This window comes from Doryrhamphus excisus, chromosome 1, assembly GCF_030265055.1.
Source record: "Doryrhamphus excisus isolate RoL2022-K1 chromosome 1, RoL_Dexc_1.0, whole genome shotgun sequence".
Classification (NCBI taxonomy): domain Eukaryota; kingdom Metazoa; phylum Chordata; class Actinopteri; order Syngnathiformes; family Syngnathidae; genus Doryrhamphus; species Doryrhamphus excisus.
The window spans coordinates 13,501,694-13,528,621 of NC_080466.1; the positions used below are offsets into that span (position 1 = coordinate 13,501,694).

Here is a 26,928-nt window from a genome sequence, read left to right on the forward strand (position 1 = left end):
TTATGATCATGATCTTCGGGCTCTAATTTCGTGGTGCAGGATGTTGGAGTGTGAGTGTAATTTGGTCCAGCGCAGTCAATTTGGTAGACTGGGCTGCGCCGAGATGGGCGTGACAGAGCGCCAGGGAAGGTGTCCACAGTGATTGGATATTTAGTGAGGAGAGCAAACGCAACCCGGCCACAGAGATGAGACATGAGTTAGTCTGTCATGAGTCAGCACTGTCTGTCATGTGTGTCAGTTTTCACTTCTAAAACTTTTATTTGGGGAGACAAGAGAACAAGCACCCCTTGCGTCCACTTGCCCTAGTGTAGAGCCGGTCACAATCTTTATTCTTAACATGATCTGAAAAGATGGAGTACATGCGAGGATGTGGGGGAGGTCCCGAGAATAGCGACGGCAGAGCATGAATGCAGGTGAATCACAAGCACGATGCCTGTTTCATGTGACTGTCAGGAACCGAGGTGATCTACATGGTGCCACGCATTATGGCCTCTAATGCCCGGTCCAGTGGGTCCAGCGCAATTAAAGGCAACAAAAGGCATCATTTGATTACTTAAGATTAAACTGTGTTAAACCCTGTCACACCTTCTCTCCTTCCTCTATGCCACTTGCCACAGGGATGGAAGCATGGGTGCGCCACACTGCGCCGATTAGAAAAACTGCAAACTGCACTGGCCACACCCTGTTGGTGCGGCATAGGCGCGGCGCCGGGCAGGTGCGCCTGGTCTACGAAAATAGAGTCCATAGGGTACAATTTTAAAATAGCGTATAAAACAGCTAACAGTGGTCTTAGGATGTCAACAATGTGAGCCCTGGAAGAAAGGTATTTTATTTTCACTTTTTCTTTTGTTTGATTGCCTATGGTCATGTGTCATGGCTGACATGTTAGTAGTTGTGTGTCGTAGCAGCAAGCAGGTTAACAGCCGGCAGTTCCTTAATTGGTAGCAGGCACACAGTGTTCAGTCAAAACCAGCTTACATTTCCCAGGCCAGAGCTCAAACAAAGGGTCGGGGCGTAGCTGTCTGAGGACAACCCTGGAATGTTTTATGGCACAGAGCTGCATGCTCAATGCCAGTTAACAAGCAGTGTGAATTAAAGGTTTCCTGTCCTGTGTAAAAAGATGTGAAGTTGACCGCCCCCAAGGCAAGCAAATGCAAAGCCTTTAATCAAGTGACTTCCTACCCAGCACCCCGGGCCTCCCTTATGCCTCACCTTGATGCTGTCCTCCACCTGCATGTGGCGCAGCAGCTTGCCGTTGATGCTGAAGACAGCAAAATGTCCCTTCTCATAGTAGACCACACAGTGTCCTTCCGTGGATGCCTGGATGAGGCGGGGCCGTGTGCAGGACTCGGGGCCCTCCAGGGTGCGCAGCAGGTCCCCGTTCATGGTGTGGATCAGGCACAGACCCTCTGAAAGTAACACAAGAGTGCAAAGTAGACACTAAGAGTAATATTTGCCCCTGGTGTGCTTATCAGCACCCTTATTTGCTCTCCACTCAAACACTCGCTTTTCAAGTTGCGTCTCAGTGATACCACCTCTATCTATGAGCCCACCATGTGTACCACATCACTTCATGACCGACATCTTTGGGGAAAAAAGCAGGCTTCACTACACAATTCTCTTTAAAAAACGCTATTTGTGCAAAAACTTGAACAGGCTTCTTTTTTATTTGATTGTTTTTCTTTTGCAAGGTGTATAGAATAAATACAAATAAAATAAATAAAACACCCTTGGGACCGATTTAGTCCAAAAAGAACCACATTTTTGATATACTGTTAGGTTATCCTCACATAGTGTATTATAATCCTCACATGTAGTTAAAACTCGAAGCCTACTATGTACGGCTTCTGCAGGGATGATCACTGACATATCCACATCTTAACCAACGCAGGCAGCCTAACACTGACTTCCCCTGCCTTCCTCGTGCTCATTCGATCACCAGTCAGAACTCAGCCAGGATGCGTTCATGGTCTCACACAACTCATTACAAAGACGTGCATTTTCCCCACTCGGGTGTTAAAAAAAGATTGAAGCATTGCAAAGGGAGCCAAAACAAAGAGGCTAATATCCACATCCGGCTTTGGAGTCATGGGTTGCTGATCCCTGGTCTAGAATATATCAAAATAAATATTTAACACTCTGGCTATTATTCTTTTAAAGAAGAATGTCTCACCTTTGCAGCCACTGATGACCAGGCCTAACTCAGCGCACACGTTGGCGCACGTCACCTCGCAGTCGTGACCCGTCAGGATGGCTCGAGGTGTGATGAACTCTGCTGGAAGACACACACGTAGAAGGATTCATGTTGGGCAATATCATTTTTTATTTGGCATCTTGCTGGTGTATTTGTGCTGCCATTTCTGGCTATGACCAGCAGAGGACAGTCTTGCCTGACAAATCTTTTTGTGTCCGGCTTTCATCCACTGAGGAGTGTGTGCGAGTGTATGCGACCTCATGAAGAGTATGTGATGGTCGAGAATAATGGTGGTGGAAAATAAGTGCTTCAGCTTTTTGAAAGACAAATTAAAGCAAAATATAAATATAAAATATAAACAATATTTTTGCAGTACAATGCCATTATTGATGGAAGAACCCAAATGATTTGTTATTATCAAGAAAAGCAAGGTTACACTCTTACAACATATTTTTGTTGTCATCCTGATATTTGTAAAAATCTACCTTTAGTTGTACTTGGCAATAAAATGAACAAATAAGGGATTTTTTTTTTCTCACCTCGGCCACCCCAATGAAACATTTCTGTCTCCGCCACAGATAGGCCGACGTGAAAAGGATGAAACTTGATTTTCTTCCCTGGGCTTTTTGATGGTCAAAACACATGAAATGGCTACTCTGTTGACTTTTAAAAGAAATGTCACAGACCAAGCCTACTGTCAAGTACTTCTTAGATGTTGTACAATTAGCCACCTTGACAAGCTAATTGCTGATGCTCCATCCATTAGCTTCACTACACATACTATGTGTTCATTCCACCAAGGGAGATATGTCATTAGATTAGATATATCTTTATTTGTCCTTCAGTGGGGAAATGTACATCATGTTACACATATCGCTATTGGATAATTGAAATTGAGAGTTGGACAGTATGGGCATATCAGTTATGCCAATATCGGACATCCAGAGTATTTGATGCAATAACATCAAATACAATTTTTTTTTGGGCCTGAAACAAACAAAATATGGGTTGTTTATTGTCTAACATTTTATTACAATGACAATGATTTAAAACAAAGCCCCCAATGCAATTTAAGAATTGTATGATGCTAAAATGTGGCAATCATTAGCCCAAAGTCAGAAATGATCATTTAAAAAGTATTCTCTATACATCTATATGTATATATATCTATATACATATACATATAGATACAGTACAGATTTCAAATGAATGAATACTGCCTTATTGTGATTCTATTACAATTACCGTGCCAAGTATCAATCATTTATAACATTCAACTACTCATAATTACTATTTAATTATCTAATGAAAAAGTTTAGTACTGGAAATATAAGATGCTATTTGTGGTAACGTTGGTAAAAGACAACATGAGTGATATATTACATTGTATTAGTAAGGCATGATCTATATCATCTATTAGTTGACATGTTCTTGCAGCAAATGAGAAGCGTGGAGGACTGATCCGTGTGTGTGTGTGTGTGTGTGTGTGTGTGTGTTCTGTGCTTTGATGGTGGCTAATACCATATGTTATGATGGACACCCCCCAACCCCACGTCACATTTTTCACTTTTATCGACCAGAGTGACCCCACGACCTCTCTGCTCGTATGGCGGAGAACTGGCCAATGAACACCGCACCCCCCCACCCCCCAAAACAATGTTTTTAACGTCGTTAAGTGGCCTTCACTTTCACCCCCAGACGGACAGACACACACACACACACACGTTGGCAAAATGGAGAGGTCAAGTTGAAGTGTCAAAACAAGCTCGGCTCTAAAGTGATGCAAAGTCCTGTAAAAATCTCTTTTTCTGTTGCCGTGTCTATTAGTCTCGTAATGTCACTGCTTCTGCTGATTGTTAAATGACAGCTTTTTGGGTAGGGTAATACTCCAACTGCATTATTTAATGCTGCGGATTTTATTGAAAGATTCCTTCACGTAGCCTGCTAGTTTTACAACAAGTACACGATAATAACTCTGTAGTGTGTGTGTGTGTGTGTGTGTGTGTCGGTACTTACTTCCCGGGCTGTCTCCAATGCTGTTGAGCTTGCCATTCCAGTACCACAGCAGCAGGGTGGCATCTCTGGAGCCTGACAGGACGTAGCAGTCACCTCCGATGTGTGGCTCAGAGCGAGCCAGACATGTCACCACGTTGCGATGCCCGAAGACAATCTGAGTCAGTTTGCCTGACAGAAAACACAAAAGAAACTCATTTATGTTATGCTATTAACAAGCATTTTCCAGACTCATTCCACGTAAGCATTAATGACTGGTCAATGCAACATCTGTAAAAATGGTAAAACCGGCCCTAGGACGATGAAAAATTGCAATTTTTAAAATGTTTTGGTAAGGTGATAGTAAAGCACAAGCACAAGAATAAACATACAGTATTGTTACTGTCAATCAAAAGTGAGCTCTGTTATCTTTCTATGTGGTATTTCGGTTTTGATGGTCTACCTAATGTTGTGGCACTTGAGCGTAATAAGAGTGACATCTGATTGAGACGTCATCATCTGTCTGCTTGCTCAACAACATCAACGCAGCTGAACAGACTTTTAGTCTTTCACATACAAGAATAAATATTTATTCCGCTTCTACGTGTGTGTGTGTGTGTGTGTGTGTGTGTGTGTGTATAAAGAGGCTAATTGCTGTCAGATTTTCCAACCACAGCTCCGCCGTCTTCCTGTCTTAATCCTCATTATGCTGCCCAGAGTGTGACCTCTGCAGTCAAACACTGCGTGCTTTGCAACGCTTGACATTTGTGTCAAAAACATAAAAATAGAATGGCGGCATAATTGAGCCGTGTGTGTGCAAGAAGGGTGATTAAAGATGGCTGACTTTATTTAAAAAAAATAAATAAAAAACTAATAGCAAAGACAGGAGGAAGAAAGGAGTGAAAGGGGGGAGAAATCAAAGTTGTAAAAAATGTTTGACATCTTGATAAACACAGCGACAGGATGACTGCGTGCACATATTCTGCCCAGCAACAAGTGCTTAGTAAGGCTCTTATTATTCTACAAATGTTATATTTTCCATAAGAGTTACGTATGTGTTTGAAGTCACAGTATTCATTTTGTAAAGTCATATTTTAAAAAACGAAGTTGTAGTATAGGAATTTAAATACATAAAAACACACTGGAGAAAGAAACCATAGTCACTATATTGCAAATGTAAAAAAATGTGTACCGTATTTTCCGCACTATAAGGCGCACCTAAAATCTGATTTGTTTTTAAAAAGCTGACTATGCGCCTTATAATCCAGTGCGCCTTATATATGGCTCAATATTGAGCCGCGACAGGTCTCGCAACTTACGGTAAGCAGCCACCGACTCCATTTTTCCCGTAGAAGAAGAAGTGCGCTGTGCATACTGGGAAATATTAAACAACGATTCACTTTCATTTGTGCGTTCGTATAAAGACCCTGAAATGGCTCCTATTAAGAGACACGCTTACAACGCAGAGTTTAAACTCAAGGCGATCAGTCACGCAGTAGAACACGGAAATAGAGCAGCAGCAAGAGAGTTTAACATTAATGAATCGATGGTGCGGAAGTGGAGGAAGCATGAGGATGAGCTGCGCCGAGAAAATAATAAAACAGCTGTTTATTCATTTTGGGAGTGAATGGAGCTGTGGAAAGCTTGTTTGTTATCTATTAATAAAGTTTGACTGACCTATCTGACTGTTTTGTTGACATTCCCTTTCGCGCGGCACCATCTAATGGTTGCATAACGTAACTACAGCCTCTACTGTAGCGCCTTATAATGCGGTGCGCCTTATGTATGGAAAAAGTTTTAAAATATATCATTCATTGAAGGTGCGCCTTATAACACGGTGCGCCGTATAGTGCGGAAAATACGGTACATGTTTTCAAAGTATTACCACAATGAAGTCACAAGAAAATAATTACATTACAATAAATTGGTGTTTTCAAAAGTATTCAAAAAGTACAAGAAAAAAAATGGTGATTATGCAAATAGGGGTTCTTTTAAATAAAAAACAACTTCAGAATGCCACAGGAATCAAGTCTTATTATTAGTATTAGTATTATGATAAGACATATTATTCAACAGAAAAATAGATCAAGAGAATAAAGTGATATTTTGATTTCTCCTTGAAAATATACAAGCTATATAGAAGCCATGTCTTTTCCTTAAAAAACTTCAAAATTATTTTAAGAATATTGACATTTATTTTAATATTTTGTGAAATGAATACTATAAAAAATATTCCACAAATAAATCAGAATTTACAAGGCTACAGTTAAATGAACCAGAATGTAAGTTTGTCAAATCACTTTCTCTCCCACGCTCCCAAACCCACAGTAAATTGCTACATGTTTGCTGCCACGTTTGAGTACCAATCAGTTCTTTTGGAATTGTAGTAGGAACACCCCCACCGCCTTTTAACCCAGACTCGGGGGCTTCAGGGACTCATGGTGGCAGCTGTTGTTTGCGCTCCACTTGTACACTCGTGTGGTGGCAAAACAATAGAGCCATCCTCACACGAACGCAAGCACACGCACGCACGCACGCACACACCCTCGCCAAGTGGTTTGTGAGTGCCAGCAGAAAAAGAAAAGAGCAAAAATGATATGAAGCTGTGGACAGTTTCATTTAGGACCCCTGACCTACTGTGTGTCTCTCTGTGTGTGTGTGTGTGCCTGTGTGTGTGTGTGTGCGCCTATCTATATCTTGGAAGCCAACAAAGTCAGCCAAATACTAGAAAGAGCTCTCAGTATGATGAAGAAGTATTAATATAAGAATTAATAGAAGAACAATTAATACTATGAATTTCAATGAGATAGAACAATTACCCTTGTTTTGGCAAATATCACAATAATGTTGACCATTTTAGAATTGTAAGAGAATCAAGTAGTATTTGTTTTTCAAGAAAAATGTTCTCACTATTACACAAATACCTTTTGTGTTGAATTCACACACTACTGCCGCTCCCTCGCCAGATATGATCTTATCATATAACTATCAAATAGTCAAATTTTTTGTGCTACGTTTGTGCCGTTTTGTGCAATTAAAATGAACATTTGCGCTGCTTTTGTTTTAGACTTATTACAGTTTATTACATCGGTCAACCAGCCCCCCGACATGTTCTGAATTGAACCAAAGTGTCATTTTTCTTGTGCTACATTTGTGCTGTTTTGTGCAGTTAAAATGAGCGTTTTTGCTGCTTTCGAAAACATGTCCTTGTAAAATGTGATACGAGACAAAGAGTGCTGATGGCAGACAAATATCCTTATCTTTCTTGTACAGTAAACCTCGGATATATCGGATTCAATTGTTCCCACTGGTTTTGTCCGATATAAGCGAAATCCGTTATATGCGTATACCGGAAAATGTCCGTTTTACGCATATATCGGATTTATATCCGGTATATGCGTAAATCGGATTTTATCCGTTATAAAAAGGCACTTCCTTGACTATGTTTCCAATGTACCTGGACGCGCAGGCAACGCTGCAAATGACGTCGTATAGCGGCCTGTCACGATTCGGCGAATCGGAGCGCCACGATGCGGCCATCCGATATATGCGAGGGAAATTTAATGGAAATGCATTGGAACGGGACTGGAGATTTTGTCCGAAATAGGCGAAATCCGTTTTAAAATTCCGATATATGCAATTAATTTTTATTGGAAATGCATTACAGAAAAATCGGTTCTTTTTTATCTGTCCGTTGTGAGCGAATTTCCGATATATCCGAGTCCGATATATCCGAGGTTTACTGTATTATGTAAAGGCTTGGTAGTTAGCGGTTCCATGATCATCATGGCGATATTGCTGTGTGCGTGTCCTGAGGATGGCGCTAGAGTAAAGGTAACAAGTAGCATCTGTCGTGTTTTCACAGCTGACTTTTGGGTGTTTAATGGGGTGATTAATGGGGGAAACAATCAAGGTTTGTGTTCAGGATAAGGAATTTTAAATCTGTGTTGATGTGACATACAATAGTTGCGTCATAGTTACAGGCTTTTGGTACCTGTGTCTGTGGAATAGATCCTGAAGCTTTTATCCCAGAAGCCACAGAGCAGGATGAAGCGATTGTCGGCCGTCACCATGAAACACTGCGAGCTGATCTGAATGCTCTGGTCCAGAAGGTCCGAGATCTGCCGCCGGTGACTTCCTATGTTGCTGGCTGAGGGGAGATAGAGGAAGACACACAATAATAAAAAACAGAAACAGGGCCCAGCAACACATGGCTGTGGAGTTTGCACCTATTATGCTCATTTTTCCACCCTTTGAATTGAGTTGTGGTCTCTTATAGAGCAGCTACACACAAGAACCCACACAGAAAACTGTCTCGATCTTCCAGAATCTGTACCTATTCCAGCTGTATTTCCTTGGATTTGTGCTTCCTACATAAGTCCTTTTCAAACTGAGCGTTTCAGGTAAATCAATGCGTTATTTAACATTTGTGTTTGACAAGAAACAGGAGGAAGTCTCCTCCAGTGCATCACAAACATCACAAGTGCAGCCTCTCCTCCTCATCAACAACAAGTCGTAAAGGAAGAGAGGCGGCCATATTTGTCCTGACAGCCCGTCCATAGCGCATTCTCAATCGTGCATTATTACCGCATTCATATTCATTCCTGCTGACAAGCATCGTCTCCCTGCTCTCGATTTAAAGCAAAGAGGATGCAGAGAAGCGAATGAGGTGGATGGAGGACAAAGGTGGGGGTGTTGATGATGAAATAGTGGGCCTAGGCTCACAGCTCATTGCATTCCAATTTGCATGCAAATGGTGCAGAAGCAGGGCCTACATCATGACGAGTCAGGACACGGCTCTACAGTCCAGGACACACTCTTTCATGCACAAAGCTGGAGCAATGGTTCCCAAAGTGGAGTACGTCAATTGCCATGGGGGTACGTGAATAAAAATGAAACAACTATTGGCGCCTCATACTCAAAACTCAGAGTGGGCCCGAACGCCTCAGTGTGAGGAGCGCAGGAAACAGGAAACAGCGGCAAGTTGTTCCTTGCTCTGTGAGCATCATATCAAGAAACAAGTGAATGACTTTGTGCATGAAGTGTTTCTTCTTCAAGATGTCCTTTATATTGGTGATCCAATTCATCCCCACACGACTTGCCACTGTGATGGAGAGTGGGGGGTACATGGCTTCAGGTCAAATGTCGAAAGGGGTACGTATTTGTACAAAGTTTGGGAACCACTGAGCTAGAGTAAAAGGAAAGATCATTTCATGCAGGTATGACCTCCATGATGTCAGAGCGTGCGCGCTAACGGCGTACCAATGAGGGGGTCGATCTCCACGGGAAGCTGGTACTGTTGGTCCTGCACAGCTGAGCTGGGATGACCTGTCAGGGGAGGAGGGAAAAGACAGATTGGATTATTATTACCGGAATGACTCTGGGGGTCTTGCCGGGCAGGATGCTGTATTAGAAACATTACAGTCACACACTTATAGTCCTCAAGCAGGAGTCGTACAAGTGGTCGACTTCATTTTGACTGGGGTCGGGACTTTGTACTGATAAACACCACATTGTGGGACGAGTATTCAGTTTGGGGCCTGTGATCTTGAAATCCACTGAGATTGCCGTCAATGTCAGTCGACAAGCCCCACAGCATTGGACTGCCTCTCCATCAAAAGATGTTCATCTATTGGTGCCCCCACATGTCCTCATACACATTTTCTTTCATCTTACAAAGAAAGGCAGCTGGGTGGCAGCAGGCAGGCCACCGTGTCACATGACTCCAACTGGTCAGCCTTCACAAGCAATATGGCAGGAATATCACAGGTTTCTGGTGTCTGCTAAGACTGTCACATTTGATTCAACCGCACCCAGTGACGCAGTCCCCTAAGTCCCCTAAAGCAATGGCCGCCAGACCGGACCTGAATACTTTGGGACTTAAAGTATAAACACAAGCAAGTATAAATCCCTGCTTGTGGGGCTTCATTGGCTTTGTATACACATGAAGAGGAGAAATAATAAATATGTAATACTGTACATACAGTGTACAGCTTATGGTACAGCTTATGGTGAGTGGTTGTCTCAGAAATAAAAATGTGTGATTATATATATTGAAGAAAAACTTGGCTAACAACTACATTTGCGAAAACGCTTTTCTCTCCATTACGATGATGTCTCACCTGACAGGCCGTGCCACTTGTTCACGGCAAAGACGCGGCTAGCTGTGACGGTGACGACGGCGGCCGCCGTCAGGCCCGGCTGCGTGTTGGCGGCCACGTGAGTGACAGGAGAGTTGGATGGGAACTTGAGCACCATGATGACGTCCTGCTGCATCTGCTCCGTGAACATCAGCGGCGTCTGCAGGAGAAGATACTGTTGAAGGAGAGACATGGCCATGGATGGACGTGTGCCACATGAACGGGATGGAAAGCGGCGGAAGGAAGAAAAGAAAAAGACAGAAAGTTAAGAGAGCGGGTTAGCAATGATGTCACTAAGAGAACAAAGATTAGATGACAAGTTGGCCCAGAAGAAAATCATCAGATTCCTCTGAAAAAGGGCATAGTATCCCAGTCATGTAGGAGATCTTGGACTACAATATTTGCAGGAGTTCCTTTTTTGGCAGTAGATCCTTAAGAAGAAGCTTGCTTGGCCTCGCATTTTTACAGCACCTCCCAAAAAAAAACCAAAAAACAGCCAAGCACTCCTGTCATTTGGAAAATCTTTGACTGGACATAGTGCCTCTTGGCCTTCAGTCTTTAGCTTTTGAAGATGTGGCTCCAGAAACAATGACATTAGCCCTGAGCTACAAGGTGGAGGCGTGTCTGTGGAAGCATCTTGAGTTTGACCTGAGCAGCATTTAGCGTGTAAAAAGGAGTCAGATCAGTGTTTAACATCAATCAAAGATCCAGTCAAGCCGCTGTGTGTGTGTGTGTGTGTGAGTGTGCGAGACAGCTAAGTTGACACAGTGATTGTAACATTAGCAGTAACACGGCAGAGATGAGAGAGAGAATGTTAGAAGAGAAGAGGGGATGTAGGAAGGGTTCACATTAATGTTGAACTAAAAGACAAACATCTCCTTTGAATTAGCTCCAGTGTGTGTGTGTGTGTGTGTGTGTGTGTGTGTGTGTGTGTGTGCATGTGTGTGTGGTGCTCCGCGTCCAGCTGTCAGCACCACAGGGACACCACACTAATAAGGACTCCAGGGGCCTTAGGTTCCATCACATACAGGCAGCCCTTAAAAGTGGCCACTTCACACTGTGCGCTGGCCTTTGCTCGGCGTCCAAGTCAGCAGGCTAATGTGCTGCAGCTCACTTTGGAAAAGAGAAATACACACGAGCAGCTTCATGACTTCCAAACATCAACGTGCAAGTGTGCATCTCAGGGTGCTAAAAAGAATACATCAAGAAATATCTTGGAAAAAAACATTTCCAATTCAACCAAAGATACCATGAAGTCATAAGAATAAAACCTAATTCAGACATACATTCCAAGTGCATTGTTCACTATGATATTGCCCATATATTTGGTTACATTTTTTTTAAAAACATCACTTCCAATTAATATACACTTGCATTCCTTGGTCCTACCCACATTCATACCTATGGACAATTTGGAGTGGCCAATTAACCTAGCATGTTTTTGGAATGTGGGAGGAAACCGGAGTACCCGGAGAAAACCCACGCATGCACGGGAGAACATGCAAACTCTACACAGAGATGCCCAAGTGGGGAATCGAACCAAAATTTTCCCCATCTCCTTACTGTATGGCCTACATGCTAAACACTGCACCACCGTGCGGCCCCTTACAGGTGTATTGCTGAATAAAAATGCAATAAAAAAAAAGAAATAACTGTGGAAATATCATGATTGTGTCGAGTATTTATCATCCAATGAGTGGTATGTGTTAAAATATGGATAGGCATACTATTTCCCCTATCAAGCATGAGAAAAAGAGGAATATCTGAAATAAAGCTTTGAAAATTGTATAGTCCGTATGAAAAATGACAAAATATTCTTAAAATGTGCACAGGTTAGAGTTGCGTCAAATATATCAATACTTCGTGCTATCTGACTTCTATTGAAGGTGTTATACAAAAAATTACCAATATTGAGGTTTTCAGGTGTCCTGCAGATATCCCAAAAGTATTATATAGAATACACTATGTACAAGTATTTATTTAACATGATTTGTCTTTCATATTTCCATTTTCCCGCTTGACTGGTTGTCATTGTCATGAAGACACGCCTACCTGCCTACCTGCCTACCTGCCTACTGAGCATCGTTTAAGGTGTAACCGCTACACATGCAGCATACACACACGACTGTATTGCTGAATAGAAAAGACAGACTTTTTGTCAGACAGCAAAGATTACCAAAAGACAAGAGTTGACATTAAGATGGTAAAAAAGATAAGAACATGCCAGGAACAGAGTGCTTGTGTGCACGAATGATAGAAACGTGTGCACGAGTGCCTTCTCACCACTTGCATCGCTGAGCTTCGAGGTGGGTGCGGCTCGATGAGGAGCTGGCATGGGGTCTGGCCAAAACTTCGGATTTGAGACTCCACAGCCTGAGAAAACGCACAGAATACATGGGAAGATGAAGCATTGCTGTAGAAAAACTTGATTACAGAACACAAACATTAGCCCACCTTCATGCAATAGTACAGTTATAAGCATATGTACAGTATGCATTACTCATAATGGTGGTTCATTGTTTCCAGATATGACTCTAATACGTCCTTTTAGAGGTAGGATTCCTTCTAGATAGAATATTCAGCTAGTCAGAGCATAGAAAACCTGTTCACCACGGTCTAAAAACAGTTTTGAACATTAGTAGAGCTCTCTTTGCCTGAAATAACACTATCATCCAATATAATGGACTTACGAGAAAATAAGACATTTAAGACGTAAATAAAACTTGTGCTCGTGTATAATTTTTCCCCTCCAGGACCTGAAAAGGGACAGACAAGAAGTTGGACATCATGGGTTCCGAGTTGAGTTTCAGCTAGGGTTGGAATCTCTGTTTGGGCAGCTCTGTGTGGAGCTTGCATGTTCCCCAATGCGTGCATGGCTTTTCCCCAAGTACTCCAGCTTCCTCGCACGTTAGCTTAGCTTCATTCAGTGGGTCGCAATTAGTTTCTGTCTTGTCATGCACAGCGGACGGGGTCCATCATTCATTCAGCGGAACACCGGAGCTTCAGGCGGTGCGGGGGCGTCAAACGGTGGCCGGTGACGTGCGGATGTTGCGGCGGGCATCCCTCATGACCGAGGGCCCTTGTCTGTGTGGTAACAGCAGGGTTCTTCAACAGGACAATGCTGCAGTTCAATGCTGGCTGGACCAAGGACTGAAGAACATCCCTTTTTTGGACCATCCCACATCTTCCCCTGATTGACATCCCATAGAGAACATTTGGGGATGGATGGCAAGGGGAGTTGATAAAAATGGCCATCAGTTCTTGGTGAAGCCATCTTCACCGCTTGGACCAGTGTTCCCAATAGCCTCCTGGAAACACTGGCATCAAGCACGGCCAAAGCCATTTTTGAAGTGATGAACAAGAACGCTGGAGCTACTCCTTACTGAGTCCTACTGAGAACTTTTTTCTCCTGGTTTGCAGATTTTTGTCATTTTTGGAGCCATGGTTTTCCATGTTTGATCAGCTCATAGACGGCCTGTTTCACTTAATTGTTCTTTTCAATAAATGACTTTCTCAAAGTCTCACACCCCCTTCTTGCTTTTGAGTATTACAGCTCTTCTTAAAACCTCCAAATGTGCTAAATCTCCATTCCAGCTTAAGATTTTCATCTGCTCTGTATCATACTACCTCAACCATCTAAAACAATCCACTGCATGAATGGAAAATGCACACAATACTTCAGATAAAGACTTTTTCCCAGCCTAGACAAACACTTCCATACTAATCCATCCTGCACAACCACACACACGCACACAGGCAGAGAGAGAGAAGAAGAGGGTGGTGCAGTAGGCTGGTTAGGTGCTGTTAATGAAGAGGTATAGCACCATAAATGTCAAAGTGGACACCAACCAAGCGGCCTCTGGACATTATCTCACAGCTCACTGTCAGCCCGCCTTGCACAACATGGTGGTGGGGGTGATGGGGGTGTTGGGTGTGGAAGAGGCTACGCCATCACAAGAGTCATCACAACTTAAAAAAAAAAGAAAAAAACAATTGTTCATCCTATAAAAGTACTTTGGATAAGAAAACTACTACACTGTGAAAAAAATGACACCATAACTAGGCAAGTGATTGAAAGCAATATTACTAATTAAATCTAACAACGTGAAAAGTTGAGTAAATATGACTTAATTACCTGATTAAATGACGCAGATTCAAATAATAAAACAATAACTAAGGAAAACGACAAATTAGTTATCAATAAAGTACAAATATATGATACCAACCACAACATGGTGCAAAGTGCTGCACACGTGAAAACATCAAAACAAGACAATTGTTGTCAATGACTCATAAAAGTTCTTTCAATCAAATAGAAATGAAATGAAAACAGAAATGAAAACTCAAGAATAAATGTGGTTTTTAAGATAAGCTTTAAAATGACACATACAATATAGATTACTCAAATGAAAATGCTTTCAAATATTGTTGAAAATGTTGTCAAATGAGGTTAGGCGTGTTGGAAGTGGAACAGTCTTCCAGAAGATGTGCGACAATCCTCATTTTTGGCAATCTTCAAATCCAAGATATCACAACTCGAACTACTGTATTTCATCTGGGCTCTTCATTTCTCATCTTTTCTTTTGTGGACTGATTTATGGAGCTTTCTGGAATGATTGAATGTTTTTATGGAATGAGCTGGGATAGGCTCCAGCATGCCTGTGACCAGTATGAGCATAAGTGAAACATAGAAAATGGATGGATGGATGTATTTTATGAATGAACTGTCTCTTCTGTAAGCACTTTGACTGACCTAGTGTATGAATGCTACATCCCGATGTAACCTACGTATATAATGGATATATACATCAAAGAAACACAATTTCCAAACATTTGCCCCTTTGAAATGCCTTTGAGAGAGAACTACAGTACATGCTTACGATATGAAAGTGTTAGGCCATATTTCCTAATGAAGAAAACATAAGATGCTATGAATAAAATGCCTGGCTATATTGCCATATTTTTAAAATAATAAAAAAATTTATATAAGCGTTAATTCGCGGCATTGGTGAAAAATATTGCTAACATAACAGGAACGCTCACAAAAGTATTCAAATATAGATGAGAAATACTAAGAAAACAAATATTGAAAAATACATCAATACAAGTTCCAGCAAAAGAGCAAAACCTGAAGCAGACTAACAACAAATAGGATTGTTTTAAGTCCAAACTAAATGGAAATGTGGAGAAGCATGAATCCTTCCTCCAATAAATCCAAGGTGACAAGAACGGCAGCTGAAACCCAGAGGATGGGAAAAGGCAGGTGACATGGAAATGACAAGGAGTGCAGCCGTTGCGTTAAAACAACAAAGCAGCACTGCACCCTGGAGTGTGTGTGGGAGTGACAGGTTGTGTGTGTCGGCTGAGTTGTGAGGGTCCGACTTGGCCCGAGCCCGTGAGAATGAGCTCATGCTCGTGGCGTCCATGTGCTATTTCCATGAGAAAGACGAGCCTGCACGCACAAACACATCACTGCTCGCACAAACGCTTCAATGGAGCCACTTTTTCAAATGTCAGAGGTGATAGCCTTCCTGCTGGAATTTGCAGTATGCTTTTATTGGGACGTACAGTGTGTATGTAGCTTTAATGCTAACCTGCACACTTTAAATACTCGCTTTTTTTTTTTACACAAAACACAGCTCTTTCATTTGTAAATACGATTTTTTTATGCCTTAATATTTATCTAGACTTATTTTACTTTTTGTCTCCCCTTTTAATTAGATTTTATTTTTTGTACCACTTGTACTTATGCTACTTATGTCAGAGGTGGACAAACTCCAGCCCGGGGTCCACACGCTGCCCGCCAAGCGTTTGAATCTGGCCTGCCGGTTTCTTCCAAAGTATTTATACCTTTAACATACAAGCTGACAACATGATTTGCATCATGTAGTAAAGAGTCAATTGGACAACCTTTTGATGGTTTAAGTAGCTTTGACATGACATGACAACTACCTCACCCATGGGGCCAAACCAACACATACTGTCAAAAAGAAGGGACGTTCACATACTCCTTAATAGTCTCTTGATAGTCAATCCAATAGTCTAATCTTTACAAAAAACGGGGTATTTTTGGTGGTATCATGTCCATGAGAAAGGGGGTGAGGTCATGAAGACGCAATTTCCAAACCTACAGTATTTTATACATGGATTGAAATAGATATGACCTTCACACCAAAATGGCCGACTTCCTGTGCATTTCCTTCAGACTTTTTTGATACAAGTGCAGTGTGGGCGCAAAGACCTAAATTCGGATTTAAACTAGAATAACTTCAGTTTTTACGTATGTAAAGACCTTCCTAACAGCCTTTGCTCGGCCAGAAGAACAACAACAATAAAAAAGACTTTTGTGTTGCGGCTGAAAAGGAGCATTTGTTTTACGATGTTGACACAAAGTCATGCTTGAGCGCAAGTACTGAAAGAGATCCTTGAGAGTGCGGCGTCATGACCAAAAAGCTCTGCACAACTGTGGGAAAACATGTCAAACCAGCACCCGCTCGGGGAGAACGTTCATCATGGAAGAGAAGGCTAACATTTTCCGCCGTGTCAGCGTGATAGCGAGAGTACGACGGGGCATCACTGAATATCACAAGGTCTGCCTGCACAGAGTGCGGCATTTTGCTCAAGCTAATGCGTGGAAGCGACTCCTGAAAGATGCTCCACCCGTCTTCATTAAACTTGGCTCTGCTGACATTTACGAGGCTGCAGAGCGCCGACCGAGTGTCCCAGTCTAGGTCAGCCAGCCCCGTCCCACATGCCGCCGCGATGCTCGGGTGATTATACAGGGAGCCATCAGCAAGGCCAATCTCTTTTGGGGGCGCCGGCCCGTGTCTAATGAGGGTTTTCTATATTCTATACATTTAAATGGCAGAGACGCCCTCCACTTGATTTAGTCCGTCATGCCACAAGATGGATCTGCATGCACGCCACCTCCACACGCCCACACGGGCCCCAAAAACTAAGCACAGACAAAAAATACAACTCAACTAAACATTTATATCATATATTGTACTATATCATTTGTATAATGTCATCGCAAACAAGCAACAAAATTCATTTGGTTTAGGACATGTTTTCAAAATGGAAAAATATCAACATAATATTAAAGAGTTGAAGAGCACGGCCTTCACACGGGGGCCTCAAACTGCAGCCGTCTACGTGGAGATGTTGCAGGGGGGGCATCCGTCATGCCTGAAGGCCCTGGTCTGTGTGGTAAGGACCGGCTTTTTCAACACTTGACAAATAATAATAATAATCATAATAATAATAATAATCCCGTCATCTGAATCCAGTGGAGAACGATTGGGCATGGTTTTGAAGAAGTAGTGGATCTTTGAGAATTGGTCATTTCTAAAGTAGCCCCCAGGCTGAAAACATGTGAGCACCCCAGCTTTACCATAATCTAAAAGGTTCAGGTCTGTGCTCACTATTTTTTTTCTCTGTGTTAATAAATACCATACATAATTGCTATTATATTATATTAATGATTATTATATGAAGTGCATACAGAGCTGCTGGATGCTGACCACTGATGATACTTCAACCGCACCTCGTGCCATCTTGTGAAGTTCATGAAGAAACCTCCAGAGGTTGACAACAGCCACACCTGATTTTGCCAATGTTTGACACTAACTAGAGGACATGCCTGGCGGTTACGTGAACAGTGGCGTTAATGATGAACACGTCTATCGTGACAGGACGTCCGAAAAAGTCTCAAGAACACACAAATGCAAACCAACAGGAGGGCAGCCATTTTGCTATCAAGCTGAAATGTTTCTTCCGAGATAACTCACCCAACTACACATGTTGCCACAATTACAACAACCAAGATGTCTGACATAAACATCTGCTAAGTGGAGACCCTGTTGACTATTTGCTTTTGTAGGCCATGCACCCGGTGACGATGGGAAACAGAAGCGCAGAATTTGCTTATGTGCAAAATGAGTGATAAAATAAGTGCAAAACTACTTCCCTGGAAATGATTAGCTGGATTATGCAACGTGTCGGAAGCCAAACAACACATTTGCTTGTACTTGCTCTGAGAAGATGAAGGTCTTGCGTGTGTGTTTGGATTGTGGCAGCTGCCACACAATAAGGTGGTAAAACCAAAGCAGTCAGGCAGGAAAACAGCATCGACTTCCCCCACTCAAGCACGGCTTCCGATCCAAAGCTTGCTAACAGCGATTCAACGTGAACACAAGCGTGCGTCTCACTGCCTTGACAAGAAACAGCCTCTGGGCCGGCTGTCACTCATTCATGGCCAACTTTTGGGACACTCGTGGTCTCAACGCTCCAAGACACCTCCTCCTCCGCAGCCAACACAACCACCAGTGCCCGGGCATTGACAATGCCCAGGCCCCGGGACTCTGACTTCCAGCCCCTGCACCCACGGGTCATGCTTCCTAAATAGTTCCAGGCTTGGGGTGATTGAGCTCATTCTAGTGCTCAGACTAAAGGAAAGAAAGCGGTGAGCTCTGACTGAAACCTAACTTCAGATAACGCCTCTATTCAAACCACGCCATAACCGCCAGGCATGCGGTCTACAAAAGAAATAAGCACAAGTGGCTGATGTATATTTGATATAGTCACGTGCGGTACAGTGTACTAATGTATACAATCAACTGACTCAGCGGTGTACTCCTTTGTGCTATTACAATATTGGTTCTGTATGCAACATACCAGTATGTAAAGAACCATTAGGCCACAGAGAGCTACACTTTCCTTTCCACTTACTTCAAAATCAAAAGGTTATACAATATTAAGTATAATCAATACAACAAATGAGAAAGAATGACATTTACAGACGACGGGTGGAAGAGTTCCATCCCAAAAAACTAAAAGACAAATCCTGTCAAGTGCGGCTTGCAAGTAAGCAAAGGGGACGCCATCATAAGCAAGCACTTTTTAGATACTAAATCACATGTACCAGTCACTTGATAGTACCTTGAATGTGTGTGCATGTATTTATGATCCACAGAAATAATGAAGAACCAGCCATCCATTACAGTGGACCATGTATGAACCAAGAGAGTGGGTAATGGGCTTGGACCCTGACTATGCGTGTGTGTGTGTGTGTGTGCAAATGGCTGCTACTGCCTGGTAATGAATCTGCATGAGTGCGTGTGTGTGTGTGTGTGTGTGTGTCCAGCACATCTGGATGGGAATTAGGGTGAATGAGGTGATAAATCAAAAATCCACCCCTGGTGCCAGTGAGGCTCCAGTCACTGAGCATGAAGGACATCGGAACACAGAGGGAAGAAGGCTGCTCGCTCTCCTTGCAAACAAGCATCTCAATCACCATGCAACATTTGGACCGTTGCTTAAAACCTTGAACCATGGACGTCTTCAATATTTGCACCAAGTCACATTTAAGAGTGTCTGGATTTCACGGCAAAGTCTTCATACACACAAAGACTACTCTACGACTAATCTACCTCTACTGCATCCCTGTTTCTGTCACTGCTACCGTGTCTTTGGGCAAGGATGCTCAAGTCCAGACATGCATTGTGGCTGCTTACTACTCCTGTTTTATCTTTCATTGCGAATCATTTTCTTAAATCTCTTAGAAAGGTGCTTAAAACGTTAAAACTTTTAAATGCCATTACAATGATTTGAAATATTTAATTGTATATTACAAAGACTTTCCATGTCATAAATAGGAAGTGAACAAATGTAACAGTAACAGATAGTAAAAGTACCAGATGGAGGGGTACGATTGGATAAGCTTTGATTCTTCCTACTCCTTTTGGACTTGTGGAATGTGAATTGATTATATGATGCACTCAATTGTAACCTGGTTCATGTTCAAATCAAATCCTACCATTACCATTACCAAATATTAGTCAGATGATTGAAGTCTCGGATATGTCTAAAATGACCAACAAAACTGGCCTGACTTTTTTGGGGTACAAAAATGTCTTATAGACTTCCTTTTGAAGTATTTTTGTTCCGTTCTTTGTCTGTACAGTGTATGTGGATGCTAGGGTAGTACATGATGTACTATAGGGAAGGTAGCAAACTCGAAAGCTTTACGTTCAGCCAGCCTCACCTCTCTCAGCATGGGGTCGCTGATGGAGTTCAGATTGACGGTGCCCTCATAGGTGAGATAGTAGAATACGTTGAGTGCTCTCGTGGCCTCGGGCCCCTGCTGCTTGTAGCCAAAGATCAGATCGATCCACTGGTGGAGCTGGCAGGACACAAACTCACTCTCCAGAGCCTGGAAGAAGGATGAAAAGATGCCATGATTAAAAGCTGGTACAATTCAAGCTAAGATCATTTCTATCCTATCCAACAAATACTGATGTTGCATCAAATATGAAGTGGACATAAAGTTCATTCTTGACTTGAGCTTCTGCAGTATTTCATCGGTGGTTCCTCAAGGGTCTGTCCTTGGCGTCCTCTGATTTGATTCTATTCAGTTGAAAACATGATTGATTATGTCTGTCAAGCTTCTCATTCATCCAGGTGATTGTATTCCTAAGGCATAGAATCCACTGCAATCTGAGAATGGGTCATTTATTTGGTCAACTTGCCTCTTCTAGCTGGAAATGACAATAGGAAGTAGGGAAAGACTGGAATAAGCGTTTTAAGAGATTTTACAGTATTTTCATTTCATTTTCATCCTAACCCTTCATTTTTGCATTACACTGAGAGAAATGTCTCAATGAAGACATAGTCATTCTTGAGATTATATCGCCTGGATTATCGAGAATGGTTCATAAAAATGTGATTCCATAAAACTTCCAGCAACATAAACAATTTGAAAATAAAACATGAAAATGACAAATATTTCCATGGAGAGCTCTAACATAACATCATCTTAATCTTCCACCACTTTCTTGTATCATTTCTAGTCATAACTTTCAACAGATGAAAACACAGTCAGTTAGCTCGAAATGTGGCCATAAGGTGGCACGTACGCAAATAAAAGGGTACACTGGACAGAGCCTTGAGGAACACCAGATGAAACAAGAATTGGGATACAGGATGAATTGTGCAGAATGAAACTTTTACATTGCTCCTGAATAATACAATTTGCCATCATTTAGCACTTGGCTCAATTGCTAATTTCAACGCGCAAACAGCAATAACTTGTCAAAGAAATGCAGCAGTCAGTTGCAGTTCCTTTGATACAACCTGTCTATGTTTTATGTGGTGCAAAAAGCCCAGCGCATCCCGAACGGATCATACGGAGTGTGGAGCCATTGGAGTAGTTCATTTGGGAGCCACTGTGCCTTCTGTCTTTGTTCTTGCTGCTGCCGCCGTGTTGCTTATCTGTCGTCGTCTGAACGCTTTGCCTCCTCATTAGCCAGCCAAGGAGGGAAAAACATTTATGGTGCACTCATAAAAGGAGGCAGTTGTGTTAATTTGTGTAAAGCTGTCTGCACACAAAAGCCCTGTAAGCACGAGCAAATTAGAATGAGACAGCCCTTGATTGTCATTGCTGCCTTGTGTCACATTAATTTGTGGCAAAACATTAGCCTGTGCTACACTTAAATGGCAATTTATATAATTTACATTTTTATGGCAGCCACGAGGGCATCCTTCACTTAAATGTGACTTTCTGACAGTTCATTCCGACATTAATTCCTCCCCAATCTCTTAATTACTTGCTGCAATCAGTGAGGAAACCACGGGAGACAAACTCTGGCACAGGACTGGTTTTGGTTTCTCTTTCAGGCGAGTCAAAACTATCGAAAGGATTTTTCAGCATCTCATCCATCATCTTTACGTCTTCTATACATTCATACAGGCCACTCACTGAAACCTATTACCTATTAACTATTAGGAACTTTTTCTAAACTACTTCCAATTTCCTCTAAGACAGGAATGTATCAGTAAATATATACTTTATATATACTTTTACTTTTATGTTTGAGTGTTTTACAATTTTTTTACTTGGAGACACATGCTAATAGTTAAAATCATTGAACATATACTTGAGTAAAGTTTTGGATCAATTTGAAATCTTTTTTTTGATTTTTCAAATGAATATCTTAACCCGTTGATGGTTTTGAATGACTATAGTGAAGCTTCCATTGGGTGTCATGATAGAAAACATATGAAGTCAGCATAAGTCATGACGATCCTTGACTCTGTGCTAGGTGAGTGTGTTTGAAAACGAGAAGCAGAAGGTCATGGGGGGAGGCAGGAAGTGAACTGGTGAGGTACGATCAGAAGAAAAAGAGGAAGCGTGATTATTGATGGGCCAATTAGCAGCCGATATGAGTGCCATCCCCATCCACAAGGCCTGCTGGGTAATTCATAAACATATTTTGAATGCCTTTATGTAAATTGGGGTGAGGGGGTGTACAAATCAGTGCAGCCCCAGGTTTCTGGTTTCAGTCATTTGACATCAGGATTTGCTTTCCAAACAATGAGGTGGAATATTCTATATAGAAATATTCTAAACTCGAGACCACTTGTCTTTTGCAAAGCCAGTTTTGTTTTCCATGCTGGCTGTCGTATGAACGCCAATGAAAATACACCATGATGATCATGCCCCGGTTGTGTCACATTACTTTCCTGATCTGCCCTTTGAAGCGCTGTTCAATCCAAAGCCAAAACCCAAAACAGCCCAAGAGACCAACACAGACGGACAGAGGCAGGGTGCCCCACAAATGAACACCGTTTTTCCCCACAGAGTTTTTTTGTGTTATTTGGCCTTTATCCTGTAAAGATGGTAAAAACGACAGCCTGACTAAATAGCCTAACGTGAAGAGAAGTTCATATTCCAAGTAATTCCCAAAATCTCAAATGAAGAAAAGCGCACAGCGAATACAACTTAAGAACCATTTTACATCCGTGCTAGACATGAGGCTGCACACCAGCTGCTTGTGCTGAGCGGGCTGTGTACGTACTTGACTTCCATTTTTTACATTTCTTATGCCTTCAATTGAAATGACTTCACCCTTCACAACCTCCTTACCACTTATTCTCCCACGTCACTCTTAAACTGTTTAGTTTTTTTTTTTTCCTAGTCATTCGATCCCTGGCATCAAGTCCCTGAGTTGACAAGTGCTCTGATTAAAGGGCTTATTGCTTCGCTGTCACACTGAAGCCAGCCTGGCCTGAAAGGGCTTCAAACATGAATGATGACGTAAGGAACAAGAACCCTCAGAGCGGCTCACAGAGCCTTTCCTTTATTCACATGCACCAGATAAGTGGTGTGTGTGTGTGTCTGTGTGTGTGTGCTGCTAATTAGTTAGGTCACAACTGTGAGAGTTGCAGTCGCTGGCAGTGGAACCCGAAACCTTAAAGCAAACCTTCCTTCTTTCCATCCCAGTGAAGAGAGATGGAAGAATGTCAAGGCACAGAATGAGCAGTGATTCTTCATAACAAACATGTCATAGTGGATTTGCCCTCAGCTCCTTCCAAGCGGTCCAATTTACGGCACAGACTACAACGTAAACAACACTGATTGAGAAGTAAATGGGCGAAACTAATGGTAGCAGCACGTACACTCCATGCCAACACCGCCAGCTCCTTTCTTTCTGTTCATTTCATTCCTCATTTTCATGCATTCGCTTTTGTTTTCTGCAGGTAAAACTATACCTATTCTCTAGAAAATGTCTTTTTTCTTCAAATTTTTGTGACTGTGGATCCTGGATTCTTATGGGAACATTTTCTTTCATACATTTTGATTTTCATGGGACCTTTTGGAATGAATTCCAAGCCGGGGTCCCACTGTACAGCTTTTCTATAGCTTGTTAAATGTGAATTGTTAGACGCTACTGGATATTTGAATACCCTTCCAAATCAATCAAGACTATGGAAATGCTGGTGTTTGCCATCACGCCTGATCCGGTCCTGGCCCACTTCTGTGCAGCCTTAGAAAGTTCAACAGAAGCAGAAATCCAACAAGTGGCCATTTAGCAGGAGCCAAGATAAGAACACAGATGTGCCGGACTGACAAAAAGAAGAAGAAGACGGTCCACCACCGCAAGGAGCAGATTCATGTTGAACGATGGCATGGAGAGTGAGGCAAACAAGGTAGAAGAAGGACGGCATTAGCGAGTGAGCGTGTCAGCAGCACGAGATCACCACATTTCTCAGGCTGATGTCCCAAAAAAAGCGAGGAGGCTGAAGGATGGACTGGGGGCCCGGGTCGTAAAACACCACAGTAAACATGTCTGCCCTTACGTATGACAGTCGTCCTCCTCCTCCTTTGAGCGCCGTCTGACATTAGCCAGATAAAGCTGACATGGTTCCCATCCAACCACCAGGACGAGGACGAGGAGGGGGGAGATGAGCTAAGGCGGACTCCACAAGGCTGGGATTTTCACTCACTCTGTCTTTCACACGTGTGTCTTAGTGCAGTGGTTCCAAACTTTGGACATTTGTTCTGAAGCCATGTACCCCCTACTCCTGCACACTTCAAAAACAAAAACCTTATTATGTTCATTCACTTGAAATATTCTACAGAATTCATTGGTTCATTCATTTGACGGGTCTAACATGCGTCTTTTGCATGTTGACATTAGGATACATTTTGACATGAACACTGATAAATAGATAGAAATACATATATCATCATCATCCTACATATGTTTTAGAAATACTGGAGACACATCGTCATCCTACATATATTTTAGAAATACTGTAGATACGTCATCATCCTATGATCCAGGTCCATAAAGACATGGATGACAGAGTCTGGTGTGAATGAACTCAACTGGCCTGCACAGAGTCCTGACCTGAACCCCATAGAACACCTTTGGGATGAATTGGAGCAAAGACTGAGAGCCAGGCCTTCTCCACCAACATCAATGTGTGACCTCACCAATGTGCTTTTGGAGGAATGGTCCAAAATTGCAATAAACACACCCCTCAACCTTGTGGACAGCCTTCCACGAAGAGCTGAAGCTGTAATAGCTGCAAAAGGTGGACCCACACCATATAGAACCCTTTAGGTTAGGATGGGGTGGCACTTTAGTTCACATGTGAATGTGCTGCGTCAGGTGCCTATAGTAATACAGGGCCAGTATCGCCGATATTGATACAGGTACTTTTTAAAAATGAAGGTAGATGCATATCAATCTGAATCAATGTAAATGGGAATAATTAGCCTCCTACTTAGCTGTGTTTTGCACTGTTTGGGGAAAACATTTTATTCTAAGTTCATAGAATCTTTATGTCGAAGGTCTTTCTGTGCACTAAATATCACCTTTTCATGACATGCACTTGTGCGGCTTGAACACTGGTGCGGCTTACATGAGAACAAATCTGGTTTTCCCTCCAAATTTAGTGGGTGCAGTTTATACAGCGCCAATTATGGGAACTTCCATCTGCATCAGTGGGGAAACCCAGACTTCCCGGGCTCCGGCCACCTCTTCCAGTTGCAGAGTGGGAGGACACCTAGGCGTCCCCAGCCCAGCTGTGAGACATAATGCCTCCAGCGTGTCCTCCTCTCAGCCATGTTGCCTCACAAACCTGTCAGCAAATCCAACTGACGCACATCTAAAGGGCTGCTTTGACATACAGCGGAATAAGGTGACTTGAAGTTGCACTTTGAGGCGGAATAAAATATGGTTTCTGTCACATTAATGCGACATTTCGTCCATCCACGCTTGAGGTTGCTCTTTGTAGTCACTGTGATTGCACAGCTGTGCAAAAGTGCAAGTGTTGAGACAACACTATGACGGATCAAAATCTCAGAGGATAAAACAAATAGTGGCAACTGATATGGAGTTTAGCATATATGAGGATATCTTTAGGATGTATCACCATACGACCATATAAAAGGATAGAACTAGGCTTGGATGGTGCGGACCTTAGCGTATGTCAGGATATCTTTAGGACGTATCACCATATAACCATATAAAAGGATAGAACTAGACTTGGCTGATATGGACCTCAGTGTTTAGAATGATTTGGTGCCAGGACTGAGCGGTCTCCCCAGTAAATACTTCCACACACCAACGTTCCTTCTCCTCACCATGACAGCGTTTCATTCATCTTATATATCCGCCACGGCATCATCAACTCGGCTTGTTTACGTTATGATTTATACCTCTAGAAGTCATTTCCTTATCATTGGAATAATCTATAGCGCTACATAGAATATATCGCCCAACCCTTGTGGCAAGCAAGTCAGAGCTTTTCTTCCTGTCACTCACATACAGCTGGAAAGACACCTTTGTCTCAGATTTCATCTTAGTAAACAGGCGAAGGTCACTCATGCTTGGATGTACAGGATCATCCTCCTCCTTTACAGGACAAACACGTACATTGGATCTTGCACCAAGTTCTCAGACTAGAACTGCCCTATCTAGTCTGACTGCTGTGTGTCCCACCTAGTCTTTCAGCGTGAACTGATGAAACGTTCTTGGATGAGAGGTGAAAGGTCTTTTAAGACAACCTGAACAGTCCACTTGCCATAGGTTGCATAGCCAGAGGATACAAAGACCTGGATGGACGAGAATGTTCACAGGCCAAATGTTGCCAAATGTTTCATGATGCCGAAGACGCCAAAATATCAATAATATATAATTATTAAGTCATTTGATTAAAATATTTGATCGCAGTTAATCACATTTTTTTGGTCCATAGTTAACTCAAATTAATCACCTTTGATCGCAGATACATAAGTTTTTATCAATAATA

At 42.3% G+C, this 26,928-nt stretch overlaps 1 protein-coding gene across 9 annotated transcripts in view; it reads right to left on the bottom strand.

Annotated features, from left to right (window-relative positions):
• The window catches only part of lrba (LPS responsive beige-like anchor protein), a 140,701-nt gene that overhangs the window by 3,496 nt on the left and 110,277 nt on the right, over window positions 1-26,928 (bottom strand). For 4 of the 9 annotated variants that reach the window (XM_058091547.1, XM_058091545.1, XM_058091553.1 and 1 more), the window contains 8 exons: window positions 20,372-20,539; window positions 12,610-12,699; window positions 10,309-10,501; window positions 9,449-9,514; window positions 8,181-8,336; window positions 4,211-4,378; window positions 2,174-2,275; window positions 1,213-1,409 (listed from right to left, as the gene is read on the bottom strand). In XM_058091547.1, the coding sequence (XP_057947530.1) occupies window positions 1,213-1,409; window positions 2,174-2,275; window positions 4,211-4,378; window positions 8,181-8,336; window positions 9,449-9,514; window positions 10,309-10,501; window positions 12,610-12,699; window positions 20,372-20,539 (1,140 nt within the window). The remainder of the gene's footprint in view (window positions 1-1,212; window positions 1,410-2,173; window positions 2,276-4,210; window positions 4,379-8,180; window positions 8,337-9,448; window positions 9,515-10,308; window positions 10,502-12,609; window positions 12,700-20,371; window positions 20,540-26,928) is intronic. The other 5 variants (XM_058091551.1, XM_058091549.1, XM_058091550.1 and 2 more) reach the window with 3 other exon arrangements.